The sequence below is a fragment of the Excalfactoria chinensis genome, chromosome 5 (assembly GCF_039878825.1).
Source record: "Excalfactoria chinensis isolate bCotChi1 chromosome 5, bCotChi1.hap2, whole genome shotgun sequence".
In the NCBI taxonomy this organism is placed as follows: Eukaryota; Metazoa; Chordata; class Aves; order Galliformes; family Phasianidae; genus Excalfactoria; species Excalfactoria chinensis.
Window position 1 is genome coordinate 53,199,954 of NC_092829.1, and position 24,164 is coordinate 53,224,117.

General features: G+C 42.8%; 1 protein-coding gene across 7 annotated transcripts; it reads left to right on the forward strand.

The window, feature by feature from the left end:
• The first annotated feature begins 544 nt into the window (after positions 1-544).
• TCP11L1 (t-complex 11 like 1) lies at positions 545-24,162 on the forward strand. Of its 7 annotated transcripts, XM_072337180.1 has the most exons (15): positions 545-669; positions 2,547-2,934; positions 4,848-4,978; positions 5,836-6,022; positions 6,629-6,843; positions 7,389-7,531; positions 11,174-11,336; positions 13,522-13,654; positions 15,712-15,832; positions 16,376-16,596; positions 17,612-17,748; positions 18,178-18,365; positions 19,559-19,740; positions 20,390-20,562; positions 20,761-24,162. In XM_072337180.1, exons 1-15 carry the CDS (start codon positions 597-599, stop codon positions 20,994-20,996), a joined length of 2,691 nt encoding a protein of 896 aa, XP_072193281.1. In that variant the 5' UTR covers positions 545-596; the 3' UTR covers positions 20,997-24,162. The 7 variants fall into 7 exon arrangements, with proteins under 7 accessions (XP_072193281.1, XP_072193282.1, XP_072193283.1 ...); XM_072337182.1 differs by lacking the exons at positions 545-669; positions 2,547-2,934; positions 4,848-4,978; ... (1 more) ...; positions 6,629-6,843; positions 7,389-7,531 and adding an exon at positions 8,682-8,799; XM_072337184.1 differs by lacking the exons at positions 545-669; positions 2,547-2,934; positions 4,848-4,978; ... (1 more) ...; positions 6,629-6,843; positions 7,389-7,531 and adding an exon at positions 8,698-8,799 and having other exon boundaries at positions 11,171-11,336.
• Positions 24,163-24,164: the final 2 nt, after the last annotated feature.

Below are 24,164 nucleotides of genomic sequence, written 5' to 3' on the forward strand. Positions count from 1 at the left end.
CAATACTGAGGGACTCCATCATACGTGCTCCACGAGGCCTCGTATTCAATTCTGTCTCCTTCACTTGTGTGTGGAAAGCCTGGAAATTACAGGCGTAGTTCATCCAAACGCCCTGGCTGGCCATCCATCCGGCTTGCAAGCTGATGGAAAAAGCTCGGCAGCACCTCAGATTCGACAGCTTCTCACTTTGTGATTGAAGCTTTTATTTGGTTTGCCTCTCTCCACAATAGAGAAGGCCTCAATGTGTGTGACAGCACACCTTATCCCGTCCCATTTATCCTCAAGCGAGATGATAGGAGTGAATCAGACCCTGAGCGGTATGCTTGCCTGAAATGGTGCCTTGCTTGTTTTGAAGTTTGTCTTCCCGTTTTCCCTTAAGAAAGAAATATCTGCTCGTCATTCCAAAACAATACCAACTTTCATTCCCAACTCTGTCGTCCCTCAGCCGCCCTGAGGGCTCGGCTCGGCGCGTGGGAGGCCGTTCAACCGCCGCCACCAATGGGGTGAAGCGCGGGCGCGGCGGCCCCGCCCCCCGGCGGGATATCTCCTGCGGGCGGCGGGCGGCTGGGCGCTGTGTGGAGCGATCGGCGCCGGTGATGGCCACGGTGCGAGAGAAGGCAGCGGCGTTGGGCTCGAGCCCGGTGTGCAGCCCTGCCGCCAGGCCGCCGGGTACGGAGCGGGGAGCGGGACGGAGGCTGTGGCGGGGCGGGAGGCGGCTGAGCGGGTCCGGCGCTGAGGGGGGTCTGAAGCGCGGGGAGAGAGCTGGGCGGAGGGGAGGCGAGGTGGGGCGGCTGGGGTCTGCGCCCGCCCGTTGCCGGCCAGCAGCTCGGCTCCGGCTTCTTTCCCCGCTCGGTCGCAGTTCAAAAGTTGGCTGCTGTCCCCGCCGGCCGAGGGAGGCGCTTCCGCACGGAGTCCCGTGTCCCGAGCTCTGCCCCTTCACGCAGCCTTCGTGCTTATCGCTGCCCTTGTGGAAGGTGGAGGCGGTCACTTGGGGAAGTGAAGCCGGCGTTGCCGTTTGGACGCGTTACTGTGTGCTGTGGTTTTTTTTCTTCACGTTGGCTCGGAAGGTGTCGGGAAGCAGGGCTGGGAGGAACTGCTGCGTTCTGTGCTGTTCCTTCTGTCCGCCGCTTGAAGCAGAAAGCGGAGGTTCGGCAATGCTTTTATCGAGCCTGTGTCAGTGCTGTGTATTGGAAAGCTTTCTCCCATGGACGCTATCAGAAAGCAGGTGTCTGTCTGCACGTCGCTCTGAACGTAATTGATGTCTCGTGTAACACTGCTGGGTGCTGTGCTGCTGCGTTCCCTGCTTTCTTCTCCTTTAAATCATCACTGTTCCCCTCTCCCCTCCTAATCTGCTCATTCCTGGGCACTCTGGCAGTCACAGACCAGCTGGGAAACCCTGGTGCCCCAGATGGAATGCAATTCTCTGACTGAACAGCAAAATACCTCCTGTATCTTGGTGGAAAACGTTCATAGTAATATGTTCCAGAACAAGTTGTGTGGCTTCTTTTTTCCCCCTTTTAAACACTGCATTACACTGTTAATTCATGAGGTTTGAGGTCTGTCATAACCCCAGATGGCTGTCTGTAGGATTGCTGCCAACTCTCCATTCCTTGTTTTGTCCTTTAGCATTTGTCTCTTCCACTTGTTTTGCCCTCTCTGTCAGTTGCCCAGCTGAGTTCTGGGAAACGTGTATTCCAGTTCTAACCTCTCTGGTGGCTGCAGCTCTTACCAGCTCGGTGCAACCTGCATATTTTACAAGCACGTTCTGTCTCAAGTCCTTGCTGAAGCTGGCTGTAGTCTTTGCTAGCACCACTGCTAGCATGATCCTCTGAACCTGAGGTTAGTAAATGAGTAATAGTTCAGTGGTTTTATTAGGGGAGGGAAGGCTGGTTGGCTCAAGGATGTGGCTTTGAGTACAAAGCATGAATCTCGGTTGGAGCCATGGTAGTACGAGTCTCTTCTGTGGGATTAGTGTCCAGTGAATGCTGTCTCATGTGTTTTTGGTGCGGGTAGTGTGTCACTAGGTACCCTGTGTGTATGCACAGTGCTGTAGGACACAAGGTTCTCATGTCTCTTCATCCCCGCTGCCCTCTTTACCTTCACAGCTCTATGCTCTTTGTCCTCTACTACTAGAGGAAACCAGGGAGCAGCAGACAAGTAGGGTTGGTCTTTGGTTTTGTGCAGCAAGTGTGCTCAGGTGTACATCCCACGGGTGTCAGTGCTGGGTAATGGAGGGAGCATGCAGAAGGGAGCATTATGGAACAGCACGCTGAGAAAGTGAAAGCTGCTGGATACAGAGCTGCACCACAGGCTACTGCAGTGAGAGCAGCCCAGTGAGATACGCTGGTACAATGCAGGCAGACTTGCTAAGGGTAATGCTCAAGTGTTTAATCCTTTGTTGAAGGCCAGTTCAGTGCAAGTCAAACTAGAAGCCTCAAGCTTCTTATGTCCCTACAAGTTTCACAAAAGCCAGTAGCCACAGAGGGGACAGTTCTAATTGCAGAATGAGTTTAATCTTTGTACATTCTCTGTTCTTGTATCATTAGGCTTTAGCTTGGCCCAGAAACCATTTGGAGCAACGTATATCTGGAGCAGCATTATCAATACACTTCAAACTCAAGTGGAAGTGAAAAAGCGTCGTCAGAACCTGAAGTGCTACCATGACTGTTTTATTGGTTCAGATGCAGTGGATGTTGTGTTTGCTCATATTCTACAGAACAAGTATTTTGGGGATGTTGATATTTCCCGCGCTAAAATAGTGCGAGTGTGTCAAGCGCTGATGGACTACAAAGTGTTCGAGGCTGTTTCAAGGAGAGTCTTTGGAAAAGACAAACGCTCGGTGTTTGAGGACAGTAGCAGCAGCCTCTACAGATTCACAAATGTCTCAAGCCAAGCGGATCTTGATAAAGATTACCAGCAGTGTACGCCACAAAGGTTGGTACACGATGGACTGTGGAGATAAAAAGTCTTACCGTAGGGAAATGCTGTGTTATTTTTTTGTGGGATAGAGGAAAACAAAAGGGGCAGTAATGATAGGACCTGGATGCCGGGGGTGGGGGAAGCAACTACCGGTGGGTGTTTGTGGTGCAGGGCAGGTAGGAAACAAATTTGAAGTTCAGCAAGCATGGTTACTTGTTTTCTGTCTGTTCCACATTCCCTTCAGGGAAAGGGGAGCGTGTGCAAGCTGAGTGCCTTGCAGATGCTTATCTACTGGGAGCTAAATGAGTGTGAGCAGCTGGCATTCAGGTGCATCAAGCAGGCTGTACACAGGAGAAGACTTTGGGTACTGCTTGCCTAGCTGTGGTTTAAGCCACTCTTCAATCCAGCTTATGAAGAAAAGAGAAATGGAATTGCTTGCTGCTTTCATTGTCTTAGCTTAAGTAGACTTCAAATTTAACTTTCTGCAATGCTTTTAGCTGTTTCTTTGTGTGCATGTGACTTGTTCCTAGGCGAAGTAGCAGGCTACAAGGCTGTTATGTTATTGCATGCCATCACAAAGCCAGAGAGTAGCATGATGGCAAGGGCTTGTTTCACTGCCATTTCAGGAGTGAGTAGAGAAAAGCCTGGAACTGGCTAAACTATTGTAGAACAGAGCACGCTGCCATGTAGGTAACCTGGCCAAATAACTTTCCTCTAGAGTTTTTGTGTCAAACATTAATCTCTGTGTGTTTTCTGACATTCTTGCACGGGCTTCTTTTCAGGCAGACATTGTGTTAGTTCTGATAAAATATACTTGAAAATCACAAACGATGTTGGCTTGGCCAAAAAAATAAAAGCATGATTGCTGTGTTTGAGAGAAGCAAACATTAAACGCCTGAAGTGTGTCAGCCCAACTGACAGAACATTCTAGAAGCAGAGATTAAGAACAGATAGTCTCTCTGTCCTGCTCTCCCTCCCACACTTCCTCAGAACTGGCTCTTGTTCTGTGCTAAAGAAAACTGCCCTGAGTCTGTGCATGGCATGTATGTACGTAAGAGAATTCTGGAGAAATGAGCTACTTCAACTGTGCAGAAATGAAAATGGATTGATCACAGTGTATCTTTAAGCAAGACTTTGGAACATACCTGTCAGGTAGTTGTGAAGTGAGATTATTCACTTTGTTTGAGTAGAACGAAGGTATTTTTCTTGTGGGCTGGGTACAGCTTGACTGCATTCCTTTTCTTTTCCATTTCTGAAAAGAACAGATCTTTTGATGCAAATGGTTTGTCACATCAATAGCAAAAGGACTTCTGTAGTGCTCCACAGCAAAGAAGAAACACAAACTAAAATTAACTATACTCAGAGGAATAGAAACTCGGTGTCTGAAGTTGTTGCTTTATTTTTCTACTTGACAGCATATGAAGTCAGTTATGAGGGGAACCAGCTAACACCCAGAAATGGGGAACAGGTTTCTGAAGACTTCTGTTAGCGGATGGCATCATCTAAACTAGCTGCCCAGCTTCAGGAGAGGTGTTGCTAAGGGGCAGCCACCTTCTAATTTTTCCAAGAACAGCTCTTAACTTCTGATCTCATGTCACTGTTATGAATAGTGTGTTAAAGCTTCGGACTCTTTGAGTGGTTGGGGGTTATTGTGTGTGTTACTTCCATATAATTTCCTTTCCTAGCCTATATGTACTCCGTGGTAATTCAGGTAGTTTGCTAATGCAATCTTTGACAAGCTCTAAGAGAGGAGCTTTATACCTGTGTGGAACTGTTGCACAGAGTGTTTTTAAGGTATTGCTTGAACAGGGAAGGTGCCTGTGACAGTCTTAAATCTTAACCTTAGATGGTTGTTCATATAAGCATGCTGTGTTCAGTTAGTCTTATATGTGGATAAGAATATACATGTATGTGTTTGTTCCTCTCAGGCATCAGAAGAACATGCTGTTTAACACTACTCCTGTCAATGCAGAAAGCTTGGAGGATTTCTGGGAAAACCTGAGTTTAAAGCCTGCAAATACCCCTCGAGTAAACATCTCAGAAAGCTTGTCTCGTCAAGGTAAGGCAAAGAATATCTCATTTGTGGGAGAAGAAGGGAGCTTTTAAGTGTAGGACTGGAAGGACTGATGGCTGACAGAATGGCAATGGAGTCGAAGTGACTCTCTGTTTTGAACGCCATTTCATAACTAGGACAGATTACCTGTTTTGCAGTCTACCTCAGCTTCTGTCTTTTTATCAGACAGGATCCAAACAGTGCAGTTAATTTTAACTGTTGTTGAACTTTATGGAGAAGAATATACAACCATGTAGAGCCTAACTGAACTTAGGAAAAGTTGTCTGCAGTATAGCTGTGCCTGATTTAATCACTAACAGTGGTCTGTTTGCTAAAACTCTTTGCTAGCCTTTCAACAATGTTTGCTCACCTTCAGTGCTGTAGGGAACTGTTTCTGACAGCTCACATCTCTTCGGACTAAACTATAAATGAGTGTAGCTTTTTTCCATTTGGATAAAGATGCTGAGGCATCATAGAAACACTCAGGGAGTGATAGAAACACTGGAGTTGGGTCATAGTTGTGGAAGCTGTGATAAGGTTAGTGTGTCACTGCTACACTGCTATCCATTATCTAGAACAAAGTCTGCTTGCAAGTTAGAGTGCAAAGAATGTAAGGCACTTCAGGCTTATCCAAAGAGTGGTTCTCCTGTACTTGCAGTTAACTAAACAAATGGCAAATTCTTTCCTTTAGCAGTGATAAAATGCACTTACAAACGATAAGGGACACACTTTCCCAGAATTGATTTACAGTAGCAGAAAAAATAAATCTCTTAGATTTGGGTTGGTGGGAGGGAGGAGAGTTGCCATTTTCCTAATCTTTATCGCACTCACTCTGTGTGTTCTGTGTATTCCATCCTTGCCAGTTATTAATGAGGTCTGGCGAGAACAAACAATTGCCCGTCTGCTGCAGCTTGTAGACCTTCCACTTGTTGACTGCTTACTTGAGCACCAGGCAGTCAAGCCTCAGCTTCCACAACCAAAGAACTCTGGATATGTCGTCACAAGCAGCTACTTGGACAGAGAGATTCTCAAGGCTTTCAGTGACTCACAGTAAGTATTCATTGCTCACCTCCCAGGACAGAAAGCTTTGCCAAGTTGCATCCAAATGTAAATCATGGTCAATTTTAAGTAGAAATGTAAGTCTTCAGTACTGTAGAAAGGATATGAACAGGCACACTTGTCTACCTGTTAAACTGGATTCAGTAAGAGCACTTGCTGAACTGACTTCTGCCCGCTGGAAGAAATTTTGAAGCCTGTGGTAGGATTTGATAGTATTTAGGGGAGGGGGGTGGGGAGCTGTATTTTGCTATTGTATAGGATTTTTATTTTTATTTTTTTTAAAATAATAGAAAACAACAAACAAGATGAGCGAGAGGATGGTTTAGCACTTTATCCTTTTTAAAATGGTGGAAGAAAGCTGATCATGAAACTGTATAAATAAATTTAGAAATACAGGCTGAAATACCTTGCCATTTGGAATCAGTTCAAGGCTCGGATTTCTGTTTATCTAGCAGTAATTTTGTCCTTGTCTATAACAGTAAAGGATGTCACTAACTTTAGGTCTGAGAAACTGGTCTGCTTGCTTCTGTCATAGAGCCCAAGCACCTTGAGAGGCACTATTAAGTAATACTACAGTTAAACCACTTTGTCTTCTAGAACAGATGAATGGCTCTCATCAGCAATAGACTGCTTGGAATATCTTCCTGATCATATGGTGGTGGACATTAGCAGGAGCTTGCCTGGTGAACTGGATAAAGCCGACACATGGAAACTACTGCTGTTTGAAAATATTGGTAGATACTATAGCCAGAAAAAGGAGCCGCTGTTGAGCTATGCACCTGAAATTCATTCAGGAATTGCAGAGCTACTAGGTGAGTAACTTAATAAGCTTAAGTGTGCTGGATATTAACAAGCTGAGTGTCTTGTATGTTGGCCAAGCTCAAAGCCTGCCTTCTGAGGAGTTTTTTAATCCGGTTGTAAAGAAAATGTTCTATCTTGGTGGGAATATCTTGCACTTATATTCCATTCTTCCTATCCACGTAGTAAAGAAAAGGTGAGTGCAATTTTAAATAGCTACATCTCAAATTTCTACTTCAGCCAATTGAATTAAAACTTTGCAATGCTTTACAGAATGGTCTGCAACCAATTCATCATAGTAGCCCACTTATCTAGGATATTCTCCATAGAATGGTGTTTGAAGTCTAATTGAGCTTAATTGGAAGCGCACTAACTTCAATATTGGGCTAAATGTTTGGGGGTGGGCTGTTCTCTAGATTCTGTGCCTGTGAGAGCTTTGTAAGAATGGAGTTTTTTTCATTCCCTTTGTTCTTCCATTTAGAGAAGTGAGCTCTTCAGTGTCCAATTCATGTGTTTTAGCTATTACTGTATTTTTATATAAAGCTTTATTTTCTTCCAGTGAACGGGAAGATGGAACAATCACTAGAAGCTTTTCAACTCTATTTGAAACTCCTAGACAGCCAAATCAGGGAGGAGTTCAGAAGATTACTGTATTTTATGGCTGTTGCTGCCCATAACTCTGAGCTCAAACTCCAGAAGGAGGTAAATGTGCATACTTAATTGTTATCAGCTGCTTAACATTTACTGAAATCTAGATGTCCCAGACGTAGGTCAGGAAGCAGATGTGACTACAGGAAAAGTAATTATTCTAGAAGAGCAGAGAGAATGCCCTGCCCTTCTTCAATGAGCAGGAGAGCTAGCCTTCCCGTTTTTTCATGTTGTTCTTCAGAGTGACAACAGGATGGCTGTGAAAAGAACATTCTCAACAGCTATTATCAAAAATAAATCCTTATCCAGAGGGAAAACTGACCTTCTGATCTTGTTCCTTGTGGACCACCAAAAAGATGTGTTAAAGGTAAGAGGGAGAAAATGACCAGCTTTTTATCTCGTATGCTTGTGCAGAATTGCCTTCTCTAACCTGCTGTTTGTCTTCTCTATTCAAGATCCCGGGGATACTGCACAACATGGTCAGCAATAAACTAGCAGCTTTGCAGGAAGGCCAAGATCCTAATAATGTAACAGGTGAGTGTAAACTGAACTCCTTGTCACGCACACAGATGCAGGGTAAAAGGGACTGAGCTGAAGCAAAAATACTTGTTGCAACAATGACTAGACAAACTTCCTTCCTTAAGGAAGGTGGATCTGTGGAACCTGGAAGGTGGATGACTGTGGTGTTAATCATCTACCTGCTTCATGTTTCCTTCTAGCTTATGCATTTTGCCAGAAGCTGGATGAAAAAGAGCATCGTTTGAATATGGTGAAGACCACAAAAGAAGAGCTGTTATCTCTGCTGAAAGCTATTGATGAAGATTCAAAGCTCTCCCACAAAGAGAAAAAGAGACTGCTAGATCAGTTTCATAGTAGTTATCCAAGTATTTTTATGCAGTATTTTGGAGACAGAGTTAGTAATATGCATGTGTGACTTTTGAATTACTTTCTATATTGCAGTATTGAAAACACTAATATATTTGTAAATCATTTGTATTCATTTATCTAATAAAGTTATATTTTGCAAATGGATGGAAAGTAAGTTATTACTGAAGCTGATGGCATCCAGGTTTGACCTATACTTCATGGTTTCCCTGCTTGTTCTTAGTTGCTGTACAACTCACTCTGTTTTATGTTTCCTCTTCGCCGGCGGCGTAGCGAACCTGCGGGCACGCGGCGGGAGCAGCCGCCAGCGAAGCGCGGGGCGGGGCGAGGCCCGGGGCACCGGCGCGGGGCGGGCCGCGGCCGTAGGGCGAGCGGCTGCCGGAGGCCCGGCCCGCCTCTGCGCTGTGGCGGCGGTGCTGCGGGATCGCTGTGCGCCGGTAAGGCCGCGGGGCTCGGGGCGGAGAGCGCCGTATCGCACGGGGAAACGGGGCCACGAGCCGGGGGAGGCGGAGGGACGGCGCCGGGCGGCGGGGTGAGCGCGGAGCTGCGGGGCCGGGTGCCGCCTGGGCCGCGTGCTGCTGGAGGAGCGCGGGGTGGTACCTGCTGTACGTGTTCGTGCTGTACGTGCCTCGGGCTTTCCCTTGCGCTCGTGCCGTTGTTAGATTAGAGGAAGCTGCCGAGAAGAGTGTTGTAGTCTGGGAGCTGTTTGTGTGAGGTGAAAGATGACGGCCGTGTTTCTGGAACGGGCGTTTGTCGGCCTTATTTATTTACGCCGTGGAAAGAGGGTTTGTTCTGGATGCGCTCTGGAGAACAATGGCAGCGGTCCAGCGGCAAACGGTAGGCAGAGTGCCGCAAACTGAACGGCTGAGCCAACAAGTGGGCCTGCTGAGTTCAGCGCCTGCCGTTGGCCTGCGGCTGTGGGATCCTCCTGCCCGCTTCCCACAGCTGGGCTCGGCTTTGTTTGCTCGGTTGGTTTTTTGACGATTTAAATAAAACCGTTGGCTTTTAGACTGGAAGGCACTATATATATATAAAGTGTAGCCTGCACGGTGGGAGCGGTGGCCTGGTGGGCGGGGCTGGAAGTCGGGATGCTGGTGTAACGGCCTGCCGGTCACCTGTGGAGCCCCGAGCTCAGCTCCCAGCTGCTTCATTACATTACAGTACTTCTGTACCTTGTGAAGGGTGGTGAGGGTAAAGCACAGGGAGAGGCTGTGCATTGCTGTGAAGTGTGTGTTGAAGAGCTAAGTAGGTCTGAGGTGAGTCATGGCTGTGCTTCCCATCTTCAGGAGGATGCTTTGTGGGAGAGAGCAGGCAGAGTGACTGAGCCTAGCTGAATGAAACAGGAAACCTCTATGATGATACTTTTACTCTGGCTTTTCCCTCCTGTTTCACCTGTCACACATGAAGTTTCTTGTTTTAGCTGTAGCTGTTATCTCTTCCTGTAATGGCCTCTTTATTGCCAGATCCTACCATCTTGTTGTTGGAATGTTGACAGTAACAGACCTTCTAGGCTGGAGGTCCAGCCCATCTTGTGCTGTGTTGTGCTGGTTTGGATACCTCATGTTGTACCCAGTGGGAGACATGCTCTGCTTAACTAAAGGGTGGTGATGGGACCACAGCTCTGCATTCACTGACACTGTCCCATGCTGCCTAGGATGGTCTGTGCACATGAGTGCAGAGAGGATCAGGAGCTCAGAGCTGGGATATCAGTGCTTGTGTGCCAGAGCTGGGGGCTACTATGTGGGTCTAACAATACCTGCACTGATGCCTTACTTTTCTTGTGTAGATTTATCCTATGTTTTTTTGTGCTCTACTTCCTTGTCTAAAATAAAAACCAAGCATCGCTGTAGACAAGTGTTGCTGTGTGTCTTGTGCACCTAGCCAGATGATGATCCTGAGTCATTGCTGTGGAAGGAAAACATTTTTTAAATGCCAAGTCTTCTGGCTGTCTTGTAGAATCACATTGGTGCACTCAATTGAAGCACTGATGGAGCAGGCTTAGTTATTACAGCTGTTGTATGGAGAAAAAAGTCTGTGCGTTTCATATTCCTGTGTCACTGCTTGCTTATGTGTGTGTTGCATCCTTTTCTATGTAGTCATTGACACTGCTAAGTGTTTTTCTTCTAGTAGCTGTGAGGTGCCTTTGGAAGCTGCATCCCTTGCTGGGAGCTTGTTTCTTTCGTATTTGGAAAGTGGTGGTTGCTGGAGAAATAGGAAGTAGGTGACAGATGAAGGTGGTGTTTTCCCAGGAGCTTCCTTTTTTTTTGCAGGAGAATGATGTGATATTTGCCCCTCGTCCTTTTTCAGCTTTGTAATTCATTTGGGTGGTGTGGAGTGGGGGTGTTTCAGTTCTGATGGGTAGGACCAGGTCACAGCGCAGGAGGATGTTGTGTTCAGAATGCTTTACTGTCCCGATATGGTACCTTGTTGGTCACAGTCTTTTTGCAAAGCATGTTTGTCATGCTGTTTAGAAGATGTTTCTCAGTATATTTTTCTACCACATCTTTATGTGGCAGGTAAGGCAGGGGAAGAGTTTTTCAGAACTCACTTGGAATATGGATCAAGTGAATGGTAGCTGTGCTGAAAGCATCTCTTTCTGTGTGAGACTGGAAGTGAGTCATTTAGTCCAGGTCTCCTTGCCATTATGGGAATGACATCATATAATTCCTCATAACATTTCTTTTATTCTCAATTTTTTTTCCTCAGTTGAGAGAACTGAAGATGTTTTCTCACTCAGCCATGTTATAAAATGCTTATTCATTGCCTTTTTTAACTTTATTTATTATTATTATTATTATTTTTTCTGAGAAGAAACAGCTGAAAATGTCTCAGGATCCCCACCAGCCGCATTCAAGCAAAGAAGAGCTGAGTGCTTTGGAGGATGATCAAGAGAGCCTGGACAACTCGGAGCAGTCTATCAGGAAGAGAATAGGACAGAGTGTTCCAGGTTCACATAGAGATGACACACCAAAGTGTAAGCAAAACTGCCCTTTATTAAATAAAACAAGTCCAATTCTGTGTCTTCTGCAGTGGAGATGATAATGGGGTTTTATAGTATTCTGTGTAAGTCTTGACTGTTTTGCAGTGAAATATTAGACAACTCCCGATCATTTGCTTTGAAGCTGCTTTTAACACATGCGCTTTCCTCCATTTAGTTTTAACATTTAACTGTTCACAATAACCACGTTGTTCTGAGCCATGTGTGTCTTAGAGCTTTCTGTGACTGCACTCGCACAAAGGATAAGCACTGCTCCACTATATTGCAACCAAATTGATGCTGCTGTCTGCATTATCAGCCAAACCTTCTGGATTGTTGCAGCCTCTGTTTCTGCCAGAGGGCAGGGAGGGCTGTCACCAACAAAATCATGCCCTGTCATTTTATTCCTCCTTACCCAGCCAGACGCAGGTGGAAAGTTGTGTTTTTAATCCTAATACCACTTCCATTGACAAGGAGATTTCAGGACACCAGGTTTATTCCTAGGGCATGTTTTTCTTTGTCATTCTGCTTTTAACATCAGAAGCTAAATGCAAGATCTCTCATTAATTCTGGCAAATCTATAGATGAAACGAAGGGGGAGTTTATTTTGGTTCCAGAGATAGAGATCAAGGAGACAAAATCTCTCACATAACCAGCCCCAGGTTTCTGTCGGGAGAGTCCCAGGATGTAACTTTTTATTTGTTGTGTTTTTGTGTTGTTTTTTTTGTTATTGCAATAGTGTTCATTATTACTTGAGTTTAATGTTTTTCTTAGTGTCATATTACACATAGGAGATGTTCTCTATGGAGAAAGACTATGGACATGTAAAAGCGAAATGCATTGCCTTGTCTTGCCCTCACTGGTCTCAAGCCCTTCTCTCTTAGAAGGGAGCAGAGATAATACAAGAATGAAGTACCATGATTTAAGAGCATTCTTTGGTGAATGAAAGAGTCTCTTAGCTTTGAGTGTGTCTACTGAGTGAAGTCATTTGGCAGCTGGACAGGAGCGCACTCATTTAGCTGTAAGCTCACTGTGCTGCTGGTTCTTCTCTGGATATCAATTCTTGCTGTGTTCCCAGAGACACTGTGCAAGATATACCTCCAGGCAGAAGGAAATCTGGGTTTGAGAGTGCTGCATGAAAAGAGCGAGATGGTAATGAAAAATTAGAACACTGCGTGTATTCTTGGAACTGTGCTGTTTGTACTTGGAACAGCTTCGAAAGGCAGACAAGCGAAGGACAGTTAGATCTGAAGGACCTTTTCTGCATTACTAGTTTAAGTCCAATCAAACTGGCTTGTCAAATGATGCAGCCATACTGGTTTTTCTAGAACATCCCAGTAAACCCAGCCTGTTTGGTTTCATTCATGCTGGGAATTAATACATTGCTCCCGTGCTTGTACTGCAGTTGAAGTGAATGAATTACAGAGAGGAAGCAATCAACTACAGCAGTTCTGTAGAGGTGTTTCCCCCTTTCTGTTCACCTATGCATTTTCTGGAGGAGCAGAGATAAACCTTGCTGTTTGTGTCTGCCTCACCCAAGGATGCCAATAATTTAGCCTTCTCCTTTGTCAGTGTCACTGTCTCTCTTTTGACTTTCCAGGCTATGCTAGAATTGGCCACTTCCTTTGTCTCCTACCTCATGGAAGCTGGCCTGTTTTTGTCAGGTGTGATGCTTCCTTCTGCTCACCTGTGTCCTCCAGGGCCCAGTTTGAAGCTTCTTGTCCATCCTTATCAGTCCCAATGCCTGCTGTAGGAAGAAATTGTTGGTATCAGTGTTAGGGCTGGGCATTGACATCTTCTGTCACTTGGATGGTGACCTCTTCGGGGAAAAAAAAAGGAGCCTGGAGAAGTGCCAGTCACATTGAAAGTAGTGGGAATAATTACTGCTTAATGTCAATGGTGGCTTGTTTGCTGGCTGGTTTAGAAATAAAGTCACTTCCTTGAAAAGCATGAAATGGAAATGGTAATGTCTACCCAATAATTAGAGGAATACTGCAGTGACAATGCTAGTCTTTTTATGATCTCTTCCTATAGTACAGAGAAAGATGAAGTTAAACAATTCTAAATAAACATTTTGGGGGAGGGTTGGCTTGTTGTTTGTCTCTTCAGATAGTTGTTATGAGCAGACTCTTCTCCACAGATTTTCTTAGGTAATTGTCTGACAGTTTAATGTATGTTGCAGCCAGCCCTCCTCGGCCTGTGTCAGTAGAGGAGTTAATGGAAACAGCTAAGGGAGTAACCAACATGGCATTAGCACATGAAATTGTCGTTAATGGAGACTTCCAGATCAAACCAGCTGAGTTACCAGAACACAGGTAAGATTGTTACCAAATAGATGTATGAAATAAACTCTTGTTTGTATAGCTTTAGAATAACTCTAGTGAATTAAATAAATGCTCCAGCTAGTTCTGCCTGACAGTGCCTGCTAGGGAAGGTTTAGGAAGAAGCATAAGAAGGTAAGCATGCAATTCTGCTTCCTCAGAAATGCGTTCATTTGAAAAGTGAAACTCTTGCAGTAATTGCTGGGACATGTGTTGTGGAAGTTGCAGTATGGTTTCTGCCAGTGTCCCCTTACTTATCCTAGGAGCCTGAGGCTGCAGGCTTTTGAATATTCAGGTCTAGCTGCAGGTACAGGTAGTGCTCTTAGTATCACTTAAGCTTTTGCTGCCGGTGGGAATAAGATGAAACTAATCGTTTTAGCTTTAAGAGACTTCTGTATTTTATTAGATAAGGCCTCATTCCTTTTTTGTGTGAAGCCTTTCCTCCTGTGTGACCTGCATTGGTTCTGTCCCCCACTAAGAGAGGGAGAACAGAAGCAGCTTTGGCTGGTCACAGACTGCTCAGTGCAGCAACCCCAATCCTATTGACAGGTGCTTCGTCTGCTGTTCCATTTTGGGGTTTTTTTGTGTGTTTTCTTTTATTTTTCTCTTCATACAGAGCGATGTGGCTGACGGTGCGTTTCTTGGGTTAATTCATGAAAGTGAGGGTGTTTTTACTGGGAGAGATTTGGTCCACACCAGAGCAGCATTGTCTATGAGTATCCTAGCTATTCCACTGTTGACAGGCATACATATTTTAGGGCTCATGCACTGATCTGGTCTATGTTCTCAGCACCACCACAGACTTGGGCACTATAGTCCAGTCATTTTTTGTCACGTTTCATACAGGTTGTCTACAATTCATACACGGTCCCACAAGCTGGGACCTCTTTCTGTGCTGTGAAGGAGAGCTCTCCGTTTTGTGTTATCTTCTGTCTTAGCATCTTTTGGGGGAAATTCTGTCAGGTGTCTTCTGCTTGTATTTGATGGCTGATGATAAATGCTTTATGTAAAATGCCATGGTTCAAACAGTGCTTTTTCAATTCAGCATCTGCTTTTGTTCTTTGTTCCTTATGGTTTTCTCTCTTGAAAATGGGCAGTGATGGTGCATAAGTTTTCTGCTTTGCCTCAGAACCATGAAATTTATCTCAACATTCTTCAGGGGAGAAGAATTTTAAACAAATTTTCTTCTTTCTGTGTGTTTTTCTCTACACCTGAAAAAGGGAGGTGGTGAGGGGGAGAGAAGCAGCCCTGTTCTTCAGTAATTTGGTTCCTGTTGCTCACAGTACACAGTGGCTGTGGTTGTTCACCACGGTGTCAGGTTTGCATCTCTTCACCTGATCAGAGAAACAGATATATTGCAGAGATCATCTTACCAAGAGTGCCTGAGCTTAGTGATCTGCCAGGACTGCTCCTAGTACAAGGTCCCTCTGTTTAGTGAAGGTTTTGGCTGAAGAGGCACTGTGGAATCTTCCTTGGATTAATTGCTTGTTTGTGTTTATGTGTAGTTTGGAGTCTTCCACAGCTTGAATGTATGCGTAGAGAAGTGGTTTGAGGAGAAAGCAGTTGGAATTTATTTATTGTTTATACAAACTGAACTGAGCCCTTAACTCAGAGTAATGGCCGTATTTATGTGTTGAAGCGCAAAAGCCTTCATGTCACAGCAGTTGCTTCATTTCTGTTATGTTTAACTAATGAATTTTGCTTAGTCAAAGGAATTATTAATGCTGTTCTTTTGAAGATGAGGTATAATTTTTGTCCTTTTTTATTATTATTTCAGCAGTATGCTTCAGAGGTACTTTCAAGGATTTTAATTGATAGCCTTCTTTGCTTGTGTGTAACCATTTATTAGGGTATGAGCCATGCCAAATCCTGTGCCTATTTTATCTTGCCCGAGTGACAAAATGATAGCTTTCTTCTCTGTCGGTCCTCAAATAGTCATGATTACATTATCTTCATGTTCTTGCATGCTGTTCTTCAGTAGCTGCAGGTATCTGCACGTGGTGGTGCAGACACTAATATAGTTGTTTTTAACTAGTCTTATTTACCCACAGCTTGGAAAAAAAAGTAAGAGAGATTGTGCACAAAGCTTTCTGGGATTGTCTGGAAGCTCAGCTGAAGGAAGATCCACCGACATATGACCACGCAATTAAACTATTGGGAGAAATTAAAGAGGTAAGGTCATATGCTACCAAAGTAAATTATTTAAATTGTATAGATGCATTGATGGGAATGGGCAAAAGGAATTAGAAGTTTGGTTGTTCATAAAGGAAGCTCTTGATCTTTTTAATTACTGCCTAATTTTCTCTGCACATAAGTAAATTGTATAAGCTGAGGAGAGCAAATTGAAGGTACAAACAAATGGGAAAGCATGTAAAATGAATCAAAGAGGGTTTCATAATTCCAGGCTTCCTCTATGTTATGACAGTCACGTTGGTTATGGAATCACTGAGATGTCCCAACACTGGGTTGACAAAGCCAAGTGCAATAGTCTGAAGTGCTACAAAGCACTTACCACTTAGTGATTTCATGTCACAAAGAATGAAGGGAGACATTTGAATTTGGAGTTTACAAATGACTCTATGGCCTCGTTCAGAACAATGTGATTCTGCTTTTAGATGGCAATTAGTTTAAATGAGAAGTGGTTCACTGACTGCTTTGATCCCTGCAGTGTCTGGTGCTGAGAATTAATACACTGTTAAAAACTTTCTGTTTCAGAATCTTCTGTCTTTTTTATTGCCTGCTCATACAAGATTAAGAAACCAGATTATGGAAGTTCTTGATCTGGATTTGATAAAACAGGAGGCTGAAAATGGGGCTCTGGACATTGCTAAGTTGGTAGAATTTGTTATTGGAATGATGGGGACTCTCTGTGCTCCGGCTCGAGATGAAGAAATTAAGAAACTGAAAGATATACATGAAATAGTTCCTCTCTTCAGGTACTGAAATGGTACTTATTAGTCATACTGAGAGTCCTTTAAATAATTTTAGAGAGAGATGGTGTGGGGGGGTGTTTCCATCAGTGCAACCTGATTCATAGAAATAAAAGAGCTACACAGAGAGAGCTGGTCATATGGGTGTGACAGGTAGAGATGTGCCAGAAGTTTTTAACAAGGACCCTTGCTGTTTGGGTGAATTGTGTTTGTCTGGCTCCAGCGTGTTACCGAAGGGTATTTTCTAAATGCCATATGTATGTAAAATATCAGATAACAAGTGAGCGGTCAGTTTGTATCAGGATTTATTATAAACAGCAGGAGGAGAAGAGAAAGCAATTATGGGAATAAGGGATACATATTACTGTTCTTTAGCTAGTTCTTACTTTCTCTTCAGTTTATGCTCTGTCTCCCCCCAATATAATATGCTTTTAGTCCTACCAGGAGTGTACATCTTAGACTTGGGAGCACAGAGATATCTGCTTTGTCACCATGCTTGAGCTCCCGATAGATTGAGGAAATCTTATTAACCTTGTTTTCTAATTTGATAACCCTCCAAGAGTTAAGCTTTGACTTGGCAGAAACACTGCCAGCAGGAAGTAGCTTGCTTCGAAATTAAGGGGGTCTGGTTTTGTATTCCTTAGGTTTAATTATTCACTTCCTACTGAGGTTGGCTATATAGGCAGCCAACAAATAGTATGCAAGCTTGGAAGCTTAGGTGCCTTTTTGTCTGTTCAGTTTATGATGTAAAATTTGGGGAATATAACCTGTGGAGCTAGTAAAGTTAAATCTGTGGAAATCTTTCTTCTGGAGAACAAGTTTTATATTATATTATATTATGTACATGTGTGTGTGTGCATGCTTGCTCAAGCTACTTTTTTCTGTCTCTTAAATTAAGCATCCTGTTAATGTTTCCCATGCATGTTTTTGCTCTTTCCTTTGGCAATCTGCAATAAATCTTGTACATATAACCTCTTAAACTTCTGCAGCCTTGAATAACTTTTTCTGTTTGTTTGTTTAGAGCAATTTTCTCTGTATTAGACCTAATGAAAATGGACATGGCAAACTTCGCTGTCAGTAGTATTAGGCCAAAATTAATGCAGCAGTCTGCTGAATATGAAAGAAAGAAGTTTCAGGAGTTTCTTGAGAAACAGCCAAGTATGACTTTGTTCCTTTCTTTTTTCCTCTCTGACCTCTCAGTAAATGGTGTGTCTTTGCTTGTACATAATACAAATAAATCAGATGTGATGTTAATTTCTATGTAATTCATATGCTAGATGACAGATTGTGCCCCAAAACTGAGGCTTGAGAAAAATGGACAGAAACAATAGAACTACAGTCTGTACGTGGCAGTTAGTACAATGAGGGGCATAATTAGTTAGCATCTTCTCACTTCTGATGTCCTGTAGCTGTGCAGCGTTAATAATGTTTTAGATGTTCTGCATTAATGATTTAATAAAATGCATGTCAATATCCGGTATTGTGGGTAATTAGGAATAGTAAGTAATGGCTTTATCTGGAAATTAATGATAGAAAAAAATAACTTTAAAAAGGAATTTCCTTAACGACACTTTTTATCTCCTACAGATTCCTTAGACATTGTCACAGACTGGTTGCAAGAAGCAGCAGATGATCTTGCAAAGCTGAGATATAAAAAGTTACCTCCCCCCAGCAGTGCTGTTGGAGGAGCTCCTGTGTTGTGCCCCACGGCCGTACAGAATCACGCATATCTGAAGCTGCTGAAGTGGGATCACACAAACAGGCCTTTCCCAGAAGTAAGTATTTAACAGGAAAATTGATTTCTCTGATTGCTCTACTACTTTTCTGCTCTTGGAATGTAGCTAACTGTGAATTTACAACACTAAAACATTGATCTCTTGATTGAAAGTTCTTGTGGCTCTTCAAGTGGGTAATTCTTTTTGAGTATTGAAACTTACTTAGTTGAAAAAGAAGCAGTTGTTTCTCTTTTGTTCCTAATGTTTGCCTGCTGAGCAGATGTTGCTCTGTGTCTGCTTATTGATAGCTTATTGATTCATGGAAGTTGGCTGAGGTAGGACAGAACTCAGCTTGTTGTCCGTATGGGGGGCTTTTCTTTGCAACATGTTAATAGAAACAACAAGGCAGAAAAGTTTATCGTCTTTGTATTGCTTCAAATCCATTTGAGAGCTTTATGTAGAAACTCCAGTTCAAACTATTCAACGTGTAATGTTCCTTAAAAATATGTATTTTCAGATTTGACAGGTTAAAACTTGCTCACGCTATAAACTCAGTAGTTGTAGGCTTGAACACAGGGACTATTTAAACTTTCATTTTTCTTGAGAATGAATGTAATAGTTGCGTGAGAACATACCACTCCTCTTGTCAGGCCCCCTTCGTTTTGAACGTCTTTAATGTCAGCAGTGCCATTCCTTTCCCCAGGTAGTCATTTGGTAATGCTTCATTGGTGAATTTCTTGCAGCATTTGAGTCTGGTCACAAAGTCAGCATGTCCAATGAGAGTGATTTGGTCAAACAGGCTTAAGTGTTGGTTATCATGAAGCAGACTTTTGCAATGTATCTATAGCGTAGTATTGAGCATTACATGTTAAAATGTAATGTAATGTGTTTCCAACCTACTGGAGTATTCTGGAGAACAGAAGAGCTAGTCATATTCCATACTATATCCATGGGATCAGATCAGAGAATAATTTATACTGGAAGGGACAGCTAGAGATCAACCAGTCTGATCTTCAGAGCCTTCTGTCCTGACTTTTTTTTCTCAGCCTAGCACATAGTTTTGATTACTGTCTTATTTGGATAAGATGTCTAGTGAATAGAATGAGACTTCTTTTGATGTTTGCTTTTGGTATATACTGAGGAAGAGGTAAGGTCTCAGAGTTAGATGAATTATCTTAGCTGGCATCTCCATTTCACTTCACAGCCTAGCGTACAGATCTCACCCTGTGCTGGATCTCCTTTTTTTTTTGCAGACAGTGCTCATGGACCAGAGCCGCTTTCAGGAAATACAGCTGGAACTGGAGCAGCTCCTCGTGGCTGGGACTGTCCTTTTGGTCACGTTCAATGCAGCGGGCGCAGCTCTCATCGATGTGCCTGGATTTGCCGAGCAAATCAAAACCATTGTCAAGGTGCTGCTGACAGGAATGCATCTTCCGTGAGTACCGAGTAACACTGTTCACATGGTCAGCGGTAGTTCCATTGTGACTGCTAAATAATCGTTTTCAGTCTCATTCTGGCTATGGACTGGAATACGTGGAGGAGCTTCTTATTAGCCAAGGCTGACAGTTTTTATTCACCTTACTGATACAGAGCCAGCTTTTTTCACTCTGTTCTTTTTTATATGGCATTCTTGTTGTTTGTTTGTTTTTAAATCATGTTACTTATGATGCCAGGTTAGAGCTGTGTGTGTACAAGGAGCAAATTCTGCTCACAGTTTTGGCTGGGCTCCATCGAGACTGAGAGTGGCACCAATTACCTGCCCAGATTAAGGTTGCTGTATGTACTGTGGGTTGACAGTTGTTCTTTATGTTACTCTGAGATGTCTGTAGACTGAAAATCAGCTCATACTTGTATCGTTTGCACAGGCTGGAGATTTTTTTTTAATGCTCTCCCATCTCCTTGTGTTACATCTCGACATGATTTTCATGTATATAAAATACATTATTTTTTGTGTGATCTGGATTACTTTTCTTCTGTTAAGTTTGATAAATAAGACAAATGTAACTGGATACTTTATTTTCTAAAGATGGGGATAAAGTGAACAACCCCAGTAGCTAAGTAATGCTCTACTCCCCATTCCATAGCTCCTTTAACCTGAAGGAGTCTTTGGCTACCATTGGTGAAAAGGTGTGTGCCGAAGTGAACAGCTGCCTTTCCCAGCATGGCTTTGCACCATTCACAGCTGAGAGAGAGACTGTGCTGAAAGGACAGATCCAAGCAGTGGCCAACCCTGATAACACCATCTGTAAACTAATAGGTATGCACTGACAAAAGTACTCTGTTCTCACATGACAAAGCGTCTCTGTTTATAAAGCTGTTAGTGGCACATCATGCATGGTTTCTATTTTAATTTATTTCAAGCACATGTTTGTTATGCTCTGTGTTTTATATGAGATTAGAATCCTTTTAGCTGCCTGCCTCTTCTGAAAACAAACTCTTGGTCTAATTTTTCCAGATTCTCGAATTCAAAAGTTTCTGGAGAATTCTCTTGCATCTAGTCACCAGAAAGCAGCACCGACCGTTCCTGGAGGATTAGGCCCAATTCAGAGAGAGCTGGAAGAGATTGCTGTCAAGTACGTTCGTCTTGTCAACTACAACAAGATGGTCTTCAGTCCTTACTACGATGCTGTTCTTGGCAAAATACTGACTAAGGAAGAACCCCAACATGAAGGGAAGCCAGAAGAACTGTGAACACAATTCATGTGTACCAGTGCAGTATTAATTTTGTCAGCTGTTTTGAAAAATTGCACCGATATTTGTCTAGGAAAACAGCTCTCCATGTAAACTCTATTTCCTTTTAAACCACTAGTGCTGACCGATGAGGAAAACGCATGAATTGCAATAGGGGTTCTGAGATAAATGGTGAAAAAGAGATACGTTTTCAATGTAAGTATGCAACTTTGGTGAGGGAGTGTTGTGGTAGTTCTCTCTAGCTACAATTTTTAGATTCCCGGGCAGGTGCGACATAGGAGAAGTTGAACAACCAAACTTTGTTTTTAAGCTCATTTTAGGGCTTTTCATTCTCATTTGTCACAAGTTCAGTTTTGTTCATCCACAGCAGGTTAGCAGTGGTCTTTCCCTGCAGGGCAGTGTGGCTTTAAGAAGTCCTTACTTTAAAGACTTAAGTGAGCTAAAACTCCATGTAAGAGAAACTTTAACAGGCAAAAAACAAAGCCAAACAGCACTTTACTGTAACATTATGGTTAGTGTGGTAGGCTACTAGGTTTTTTCTTTCAACATTTTTCTGCATTTTTAATAGCATTTTTTTGCTGTTTACGTGCAGATGTTACAAAAAACACAATATATTTTTGTAGCAAATTTTCTGGTTATTGGGTAACTGTCCTCTGCTTTTTACAGTACTTAACAAGGTGGCAATCTTATAGATTGCGGCTGTATTTATCTCCTGTAAAGACTTCAGAAAGGCAGAGCTGAAATGTTTTGATAAAAGTGGTGTTTCTTACCTTTTTTTTTTTGCTAGTAGTTTACTCCTTTTTGTGTGAAATAGTAACTTTGAAATAGATCCTTGTCATTTACAGAAGGTGGATTTTAAATGTGTTAAACTTTAGGCCAAAACTTCTACTTGTTTTTTTTTTTTAAAAACAACTATAACTTGAGATGGCTGCGTTTTTCAATCGTCTTCAAAGATATCCAGGAAGTGCAGAGCACTGTCGGAAGTATAAGTGAATCTAAAGCGTGATGGGAGGTGCGTTATTGAATAATAGTTTGAATACACAAGGAATATTTTCAATAGAAGATTTTTCTTTTTTACATTACACAGGTGATCTTAAAACCTTAAATGTTTAAGGTGTTGAATTTCATTAGTTACGTGTTGTATAGATGAGTGTTCGCAGAAGAGCTCAGTGGTCTTACAGCCTTATTGCAGTTTTAAGCTCAGCTAGGAGGTAAGTGCAGTTCAAGTTTTCCTCTAGCTCCCTAGTGCAGTGCTGCGTTACAGTAATCAAAATGGAACGAGGTTGTGAAAACCAAGTTCATCATTATAAACACTGAGAGTCCCAAATGCTAGACTGTATCCAAAGCAAAATGTTATCTTCTCTAAAAAAAACCCACCAAAACCAGTTATGTAAAATGAATAAATGGCCCTTTTATTGCTGACATCCAGGTTCATTTTATTAATCAATTAGTCAACCAACGTAACAGCCCATCTTGAAGAAAGCGCTTGATTATCAGTGTTGATGCTTTTAAACGTCAGCAGGGACATACCTGCTTTGAGTTTGGAGGCAGGTGGGTTAAGCATGAGCTATTGTTCTGTATTACCCTGTGCAACTATCATATGCTTGCTTTTTTTTTCCTCATTCATTACAAGCCTGCTTTTCCCAAGGGAAAAAAACACAGAACTCCGTAGTAAGAGTTCACAGCTCAGACAGGTGAATACTTTTCCCTTAGCTGAGTTTACTCAGATAGCAGCATGGATGTCTGTCTTTGCATGTGTCCTTGGTAACTCAGAAAGGAGTAGGTTGGTTAGCCAGCAAAAAGCAGAGTAGGTTTTTGATATGGTCAAAGGATACAACAGAGGTCTTCAAGGTTTCTGCATCTACATACTGTACTCTGTTATTAGTGGAGAATCCATCTTGGAGTACAGCTCCACAGCTCCAAAAAATTAACCCAGTATTCTGGGTAAGAAAGGAGCTCCCCAAAACATTATGTCTGCAGTTAGAAATCGCTGCTGTTATTTTACATTTTACTGTTCCCTAGAGGCTGATTTTAAAGGCCTCCAATCTAAGCATAGGAGAAGTTGTTGGATGTTGTTAGGTCTCAGGGATGGGGAGAGGAACAGCACAGTGGTTAGAAAAGAGTATCAAAAGTATGGTAGAAAGAGTGGGACTGAGTTATGGACAGATAAAATGGTACTTAGTTGAGTGCTCCCAGTCCGTGACTGCCAACTCCAGCTTGCTGTGGCATGAAAGCACGGATTGTGCTGCTCGTGCATGTGTATTGCTCATAGGGTGTATACAGTTTGCCTTTGGAGGTTACACACTGGAAACCTGGAGTGCCTCAGTTTCTTTAAGCTTTTGTAGGCCTGGCAACAAGAAAAGATCTAAAAAAGACTGTAAGAAGAACCCATGAAAAATCACACTAGTGATTTTTCCCTGGTCATTTTTTAATGGTTGTCACTGACAAATAGTTTCTCTGCACTGTCTTTAAAATCAGAAGGCAGGTGTAATTAAGTGACAAAGCAAAAGAGAAACACTAGGATTGATAAGGCTGCCATACCTTACCTCTGTGTCAGTATTTATATGGGTACAGACATGTTCCATCTTTTTAGGCTGGTAGATAGGAGCAATGACCTGCAGTTATCTCTACTGCTGGTGCTGGGAATGTCCTTCAGCTTGTCCGAACACCTTAATTCCCTGTTCATCATAGGCCTTCTTACCGTCTCAGGAGAGCACAGTCCTGAATAGTCAATGACAAGTTAAAATCTCAAGTATATATATAAACTAGCAGCTTCAAAAGCTCATAAGGCTTCTTTGTTTTTGTTAGCTTCTTTGAAAATAACCAGTTAACCTCAGTAGCTAATATATTAACATTTAGCTTTGTACATTAATAAGTGGGAGACTGATGCAGGTGTCCAGGAACAGACTGCAGGGGCCAGTACTCCTGGCCAGCCAACATTACAGACCTGTAACTAGTCTATCTTACACGGGTGTCTTCTTTAAACAGTCATGGAATTCAAAGTAAAGGTAATACTGCTTCCTCTAGAAAAACTGAAAGCTAATTCCTGTATGTACGCTCTGATCAATTTCCTGTGATGGTTCTAATTCTTGGTAACATTGCTTTCAAAGTTGCTGAGTAATAGTTAAAAAGTAATTTGTTGTGTTTGAATAAAAGTAGAATGAGGCA

Excerpts from the sequence above, each read along its gene's own strand:
- TCP11L1 (XM_072337180.1), top strand. The coding sequence starts at position 597 with ATGGCCACGGTGCGAGAGAAGGCAGCGGCGTTGGGCTCGAGCCCGGTG. Across the intron at positions 13,655-15,711 it reads GCTGAGTTACCAGAACACAG|CTTGGAAAAAAAAGTAAGAG; the intron begins GTAAGATTGTTA and ends ATTTACCCACAG. Across the intron at positions 19,741-20,389 it reads CTGACAGGAATGCATCTTCC|CTCCTTTAACCTGAAGGAGT; the intron begins GTGAGTACCGAG and ends CCCATTCCATAG.